Source organism: Coregonus lavaretus (genome assembly GCF_964263955.1).
Source record: "Coregonus lavaretus genome assembly, chromosome: 28".
In the NCBI taxonomy this organism is placed as follows: domain Eukaryota; kingdom Metazoa; phylum Chordata; class Actinopteri; order Salmoniformes; family Salmonidae; genus Coregonus; species Coregonus lavaretus.
The window spans coordinates 21,482,635-21,490,673 of NC_140015.1; the positions used below are offsets into that span (position 1 = coordinate 21,482,635).

An 8,039-nucleotide genomic window follows, 5' to 3' on the forward strand; every position below is an offset into this window, starting at 1 on the left:
GTACGCATTTCTAACCGTAAAGGATGGAATTAGGTGTTCTGTGGCTAGAATTCATTCAAACACACCATTACATTTTTTTACATTTTAGTCATTTAGCAGACGCTCTTATCCAGAGCCACTTACAGTTAGTGAGTGCATTCATAATTTTTTAATTTTTCATACTGGCCCCCCGTGGGAATCAAACCCACAACCCTGGCGTTGCAAACGCCATGCTCTACCAACTGAGCTACATCCCTGCTGGCCATTCCCTCCCCTACCCTGGACGATGCTGGGCCAATTGTGCGCCGCCCCATGGGTCTCCCGGTCGCAGCCGGCTATGTTGACATGTATGGTGGTGGTTGTCTCCCTCATTGTAGATGGGATTTAAAGAATGTGTCATGATACAATTTTAGGATGAAAAATCGGATCATGCTATAATTGCGCTTACTTTGTAGATTAGGTTCTATATAAATGAGTGAGGGGAGTTTATCTCCTTGTGCCAGATTTACCCTTCCGTGTGGGTTCAGTTGTTCACCTGGCAGGATTGTGGATGAAGACTGACAGGGTGACAGTATGCCTTAATTGGGAAAAATTTACTCTGGAAGGCTTTGCCCACTCATCACCTGTCTCTCCAATAAATACCACCTCGAGTGAGATTATCAATTTAAGCAGGTGTAATAAAACACTTAATGTAAAAAGACAACACTAATATATGGCAGTCAGTACTTTATTTCTTCTGAATTCCAAAATATTACTATTTCACCCTCACCGAAATGCACACGGTCAGGAATTATAAACACAATCTGTAACTTTCAATTTGAGTCAAAAGTCTGCCCCTGCACTTTACATTTACATTTTAGTCATTTAGCAGACGCTCTTATCCAAAGCGACTTACAGTTAGTGCATTCATCTTAAGATAGCTAGGTGGGACAACCACAGAGGTGGAAGAACGGAGCACTCGGGTTGGGGTGTAGGATATGAGCATAGCCTGAAGGTAGGGAGGAACAGTTCCCCTTGCTGCTCTGTAGGCAAGTACCATGGTCTTGTAGTGGATGCGAGCTTCCACTGGAAGCCAGTGGAGTGTGCGGAGGAGCGGGGTGACATGGAAGAACTTGGGAAGGTTGAACACCAGGCGGGCTGTGACGTTCTGGATAAGTTGCAGGGGTTTGATAGCACAAGCGGGGAGCCCAGCCAACAGCGAGTTGCAGTAGTCCAGACGGGAGATGATAAGTGCCTGGATTAGGACCTGCGCCGCTGCCTGTGTGCGGTAGGTTCATACTCTACGGATGTTGTAGAGCATGAATCACCAGGAGGGAGTCACTGCTTTGATGTTTGCAGAGAATGACAGGGTGTTGTCCAGGGTCACGCCAAGGTTCTTTGCACTATGGGAGGGGGACACCGTGGAGTTGTCAACCTTGATGGAGAGGTCTTGGAGTGGGCAGGCCTTCCTCGGGAGGAAGAGCAGCTTAGTCTTCTCGAGGTTTAGCTTGAGGTGGTGGGCAGACATCTGCCAGGCACGCAGAGATGCATGTCGCCACCTTAGTGTCAGAATGGGGGAAGGAGAAAAGTAGTTGAGTGTCATCCGCATAGCAATGATAGGAGAGACCATGTGAGGATATGACGGAGCCGAGTGACTTGGTGTATAGAGAGAAGAGGAGAGGGCCTAGAACTAAGCCCTGGGGGACACCAGTAGTGAGAGTATGTGGTGAAGCCACGTCACCTGGTAGGAGCGGCCTGTCAGGTAGGATGCAATCCAAGAGTGTGCAGAGCCTGAGACGCCCAGCCCTGAGAGGGTGGAGAGGAGGATCTGATGGTTCACTGTGTTAAAGGCAGCGGACAGATCTAGGAGGAGGGTGAGAACAGAGGAGAGAGAGTCAGCTTTGGCAGTGCGGAGAGCCTCCCTGATACAGAGGAGAGCAGTCGATGTCGAGTGACCTGTCTTGAAGCCTGACTGACATTCTGAGAGAGATAGCGAGAGAGTTGGTCAGAGACATCACGCTCAATTGTTTTGGAAAGAAAAGAAAGAAGGGATACCAGTCTGCAGTTTTTGATGTCAGAGGGGTCAAGTGTTGGTTTCTTGAGGACGGGAGCGACTCTGGCCATTTTGAAGTCAGAGGGGAGGCAGCCAGTGGTCAGGGATGAGTTGATGAGGGAAGTGAGGACTGGGAGAAGGTCTCCAGAGATGGTCAGGAGAAGGGAGGAGGGGATGGGGTTGAGCGGGCCGGTTGTTTGGCGGCCGGACCTCACTAGTCGCAGGATTTCATCTGGAGAGAGAAGGGAGAAAGAGGTCAAGTCGTAGGGTAGTTGTTCTGTGTGAGTGGGACCAATAGACTCAATAGGCTGAGTGAATGAGGAGCTGATGTCTTCAACCTTCTTTTCAAAGTGGTTGACAAAGTCGTCTGCAGAGAGGGATGAGGAAGGTGGAGGATTAAGGAGGGAGGAGAATGTGAGGTTTGAAATTTGGAGTGATAGAAAGTAACTTTAGCAGCGGATACAGAGAAAGAAACGGTAGAGAGGAGGGAGTGAAAGGATGATAGGTCCTCCGGAAGTTTAGCTTTCCTCCATTTTCGTCCTGTTCTGTATGCTCGCAATGAGTCACTTAACCATGGAACAGGAGGGGAGGGCCGAGCCGGCCGGGAGGAAAGGGACAGTGCAAGTCATAGGATGCAGAAAGGGAGGAAAGTAGGGTCAAAGAGGCAGAATCAGGAGACAGGAAGGAGAAGGATTTAGCAGAAGGGAGAGATGACAGGATAGATGAGGATAGAGTAGTGGAAGAGAGAGAGCGAAGATTGCGACGGCGCATGACCATCTGGGTAGGGGCTGAGTGGATAGGGTCGGAGGAGAGGGAGCCAGAAAAGGAAACAAAGTAGTGATCAGAGACCTGGAGGGGGGTTGCAGTGAAATTAGTAGGCAAACAGCCTCTAGTAAGAATGAGGTCAAGCATACTGCCTGCCTTGTGAGTGGGAGGGGACTGGGAAAGGGTGAGGTCAAAGGAGGCAAGGAGGGGAAAGAAAGAGGTGGAAAGAAATGAATCGAAGGCAGATGTAAGGAGGTTGAGGTCGCCTGGAGATATCAGGAGTCCTCTAGCTATAGATTGAAAACTGCTGTCCAGTAGTCTTTCCTGTCCAGTAGCTGGCCACGTTCACGCAAGCTTTAGTTCTGGGTCGTGGCAAATGTTAGGCTGTTTACACAGGTAGCCCAATTCTGATCTTGTCCCACTTATTGGACCAATCAGATCAGCCCTTTTGCCAATAAATGGGCAAAAGATCAGAATTGGGATGCCTGTGTAAACGCAGCCAAAGTATGTGTATGATGTTGTGTATTCTTATGACTAAATATGGTTAAATTAATCAACAGTAAATTAAATTATACATGCTCAGAAAGTTAATAAATGATCATCTTTATTGTATTTTCTAATTACAAAAACAGTACAAAAACATATTTATTAAAGATATGATTGGTTTCAAGGGTAAGACAGGTTCTGGTGGAGTAAGAGAATATATTACATGGTTTGATCAACGCTCTGCACATATGACCCAAAGATAAATGAATAGACAAGCAGTTTCAGTAACAAATTAATCCAAATTGGTGTGTATGTAGCCTACTTTTCTCATGGTATGAAAACAGGCTTGTTAACTTAGGTCACTAGATCTACTGGCAGTCCAATGAAAGGATCCTCTTGTAAATCCTCAGACGTTTACAATAGCTAATGCCCACTAATAGAGATAAAGAGGCACGGTTGAGCTGCTAAAGCCTGGTAGTCAATGACGTCAGTCCATACCGTCAGAGATGAGGTAAGGTGGGGTCTTGCAGCCCAAACCTTCAGACAAAACCTATGATAAATAAAATAGGAACATTTGCAGTAAAAAGATAATCTCACACAGACAGAAGTCACACAATATGTGTTCTAACATTCATTAGCATGTGGCTAGTTAACGTTGAAATATTCACATATTAAATAACATTACATATCTGAAATTAAAGACTCCCTGCATTGGTCATGCATGTATGGTGTGCACTTTAGACTACCATCTTCGATATAAATGTAAATGTATACGTCAGTTTATTTTACATCATAGTTGATATGTACAGCAGGAATCTAATATCTTACTCAGTAAAATAATATTTACACATCAGCAGGCTCAGGCTCAGTCCTCTGAGTCTGTTCCTCCAATAACAATGCAGTCTCACTCTTCTGAATTGGTTCCTCCAATAATAACACAGACTCAAGCCTCTGAGTCTGTTCTTCCAATAATAACGCAGTCTGAGGAAAACCAATAGCTTCACTGTTGCGGCGCATGAGGGCATGGCCCCTCACAGGGTACTGCATCTCTGTGAAGGTCAGTGATGCCACCGTGATGGAACAGCGGCCCTGCACCTTGAAGCCAGACTTCTGGTAGAAGGGAATCAGGAAGTCCTCGCACATGAGCACTGCACGGCGCACATAGGGCAGGCAGCGCAGGTACTGCAGGTAGCGCCACATCAGGATAGGGCCCTTGCCCTGCTGCCGGAAGGTCCGGTGGACTGCCAGCACATGGATATGAACTGTGGAGCCTTTGGGCTTGTGAAGAGTTAGGGCTTCCTGCAGCAAAGGAAAAATGCAAATGTAGCTCAAGCAGAGTGCATTCAATAATATGTACAGTGATGTAATACAGAGCACCTGAGTTTGAAAAACTATCAGTGAGTTAATAAAAACACAGTAAGATATAGAGTAAATGACCTATGAATCAATAGGAAATTATATAACATCATAGAAGGTGTCTTACTAGGGTGAGCCTGTCCTGGTCCCATAGGGACCCAATGATGAAGGCTACTAGTCTCCCCTCCTCAAACCAGCCCATGGACAGCTCTGGACACAGCGTGAGGAAATGACGGACCTCATCAAGGTGGAGCGGGCAGTCTCCTGACACAGAGATGAAGGCTGGCGGAGGAAAGAGAGAGACACGTTTTCATAATCCTTGGATTTACTGTATATAAGAATGCCAAGGCGGATCCGTATCAGTGCATTAAAGCCAGAACGAGGGATAAATACAAAGTGTTATGGAAAGCAAGAGACAGACTAGAGCGCCGCAGTCAACGTGCGTAAAGCTCATGGAGAGGCTGTTGGCACGAGTTTTACGCGCACCTTGAGTACCCCTGTTACCACTCATACATTGCATATTCGTGCCATTAATTCATAACACATAATACATACACACATATATAACTGAATCTATGGACAATTTACACTCTTTCTCGATTTCGAACACGCTGATGGCATCTTGCGTGTTGAGCGGTCGGAACTCGCTTGCTGGCAGTGTGTGTCTTCTTTGGCGCCCAGGAGAAACAGATGGGGATAGGCGCGGTTTCAGGAAAGGCAGGGCGCCCACTAGTGACATTATACAACTTTTATAACTCCAGTTGGATTACTTCGATATTCTTCTGTTCCTTCTCTAGTGGTTTGATTGCACAAGTCTTCTCTCTTAGCTGTTATGCGCAGGTTAATCTTCAGTTTTCCTCCTCTTGTTGGGACAGCCTGTGCACAGATGACCAAGAGTGAGTAGAATCCGTATTTATAGAATGTGGTCCATGTAGATGTGAGTCATTTTACCATTTCGAATATGAATAGTACGACGTCGGTGCTCATGAATGAAATAATGGAATTTGGAGCGAGGGAGAGTGGAGAGCAATTAACCAAAACCAGAAATTAAGCGACCTGAGGTCAGCTGCTTTACGCACAAATGGCAGTGTTGTGACAACTGTCTATTACTTGTCTAGATAATTAATGTAACACTGAGTAGAGAATTAACACACTGAATGTAATGAATTTACAATATATGTTTTTTCCTCTGCCATTCGATATTTGATTGCAATCATATGCAGATACTCATATGCAGATATAGTCATTTGCAGATACTCTGAAATGACATGGTAACCCACAAGAGCACTGTAACTGAAAATAACGTTGCATTACTTACCTGATGCAATCTCAGCAGAACACTCTCTCTCCCTGTCTTATTGTCTTATCTCACCCTCTCTTTATATCCTTCTCCCTCCTCTCTCTCTCTTCCGTGCCCTGAAAGACGTCCACCTCATTATAAAGCCAGTGATTATTACTATGTCACGTGACGGGATTATAGAAATTGTTTCCACAACTCGGCGTATTAGCTTCTAACGTCATACCTTGAGTTTGACTGACACATGTCAAAGTGGATATTCTCCTGTATATTTGGGAGATATAGGCATGGAGTAATTGTGGTCAACTCTTGCTCCAGCCAAGTTCTGTATACCCGGTCTGATCAGTATAGGCCTACCAATTATATGCTTTAGAGGTTACTCTCTCAACAGGTGGATTTTTAGAATGGGTTCCATGGCTAGAGGGAGATAAGCTATTAGCAGTACTTACATTGGAACACTGCCATCATGAGGATAAGATTAGTATAGTCCTAAAAGCAGAACTATAATACACCCTCAAATATACAATACCTGTAATGGCCAATATTAACCACTGGATTAACATTTTTCACTTAATATAAAAACTAAAAGACAACATTGTTGATGCTCTCTGGAAAAGCTGGATGCTAATAATGAACAAGACAGAACTCTTGAAGAATGTTGGAATTTTATTACCATTCAGACAGTTGATACAGCAGGATTCATGTATTTAGTTGTGGTTCTTACTAAATATAGATCTCTCTCCAACATGGGAATGATGACATAGAAAATGACATGAAAGCAATGAGAAGACTATAGCAGTATTTGAATATCAATAACAGTACTATAATGTAGTCACTCCACAGTCCACCCTACCAGCCAAGGATACAGGACAGAGAAGATAACAGTAGTTCAACACAATTGCAATTACTCCACTCACATGTGTTGAGACAGTTGTTTTGTGTACAGATTTCATAACAGTCTGTATTGGTGTACAAGTCTCTTGCCACTAGGGTCAGCCAGGGTCAGCAATGGATGTCCTCGTCTGTTCGGTTGAGGAGAGATTATGCTCAGTATACACAGTCTAGCATGAGGTTTTGATAATCAGATGGAAATATGATAAGTGATTGTAGTTTAATTCAAAATGGATGTTGTTTTCATAACCTGCATACCAGCATGTTAGTGAATCAATGCAACCAAACATACAAAAAATGAAAGTGAGTTATAAGATTGTATACAGTACTACTGTATTGTACCATAGAAACAAGTGTGCAAGAACTTCCACCACTTGCACTGCAATGACTGGTTAAGGTAAATCCAATAGGGGGACCCCTCACACTGCATAAAGAGCAGTGAGGCGTCCCAGAACGGCCACATTGAAAGAATTTGCATAGCTAATCTCTCAATTTGGATATGTGCTTTTCCTTGTGTCTGCATGGTCTATGGCCTTGTCAATACCACCGGCAGAGCCTGACAAATGAGGACTAGGTAGGTAGATAGGTATGTATGGGGTGAAAGGTACAGTACAGTATGTTTACAGTATGTTTACAGTACAGTATGTGTACAGTATGTTTAATATTATTATTATAAATTATTTATCCTGCTACCAGTCACTTTCTCCTAATCCCAGTTTACATGTACATATCTAACACAATACTCCAGTATCCCTGTACATTGTAAATGTGGTACTGGCACTGACCCTGTATATAGCTTCCTCTCCTATTAGTTATTTCTCATGTTTTTGTTCCCTTGTTTTTTTATACTTTTTTTATATTGAATACTGCACTGTTGGGTAGGGCTGGCAAGTTAAGCATTTCACTGTACTTGTGCATGTGACAAATAAAACTTGAACTTTTATTTATCTAAAGGCATGTCAAAGTCAGGTACAGGCACAGAAATGGAAGATTGAAATCAGAATGGGAGAAGTTAATATTACATCTGCAGTCAGCGTACCTTCAAGTAGAGTCATTTTAAGCATCCTTTTAGATTCATTATACAGTACATTAAAACCATTCCACCCATATGACATTTTGAGTCAAACCAAACCAAGGGTGTGCTCTGGGATTAGTTAAGCCAGTAGTTGTTATACCTCTGGGGTGAACCCGACCTGGCATGAACTGGTGCGAGGAGAACTGATGATAATGCTC

At 44.0% G+C, this 8,039-nt stretch overlaps 1 protein-coding gene across 1 annotated transcript; it reads right to left on the reverse strand.

The window, feature by feature from the left end:
- Window positions 1-3,362: 3,362 nt before the first annotated feature.
- Window positions 3,363-6,038, reverse strand: LOC311104034 (serotonin N-acetyltransferase-like). The gene is made up of 4 exons (XM_084145685.1): window positions 5,937-6,038; window positions 5,207-5,494; window positions 4,746-4,900; window positions 3,363-4,561 (listed from the first exon to the last, which is right to left on the reverse strand). Exons 2-4 carry the CDS (start codon window positions 5,355-5,357, stop codon window positions 4,106-4,108), a joined length of 762 nt encoding a protein of 253 aa, XP_084001811.1. The 5' UTR covers window positions 5,358-5,494; window positions 5,937-6,038; the 3' UTR covers window positions 3,363-4,105.
- Between the last annotated feature and the right edge of the window lie 2,001 nt (window positions 6,039-8,039).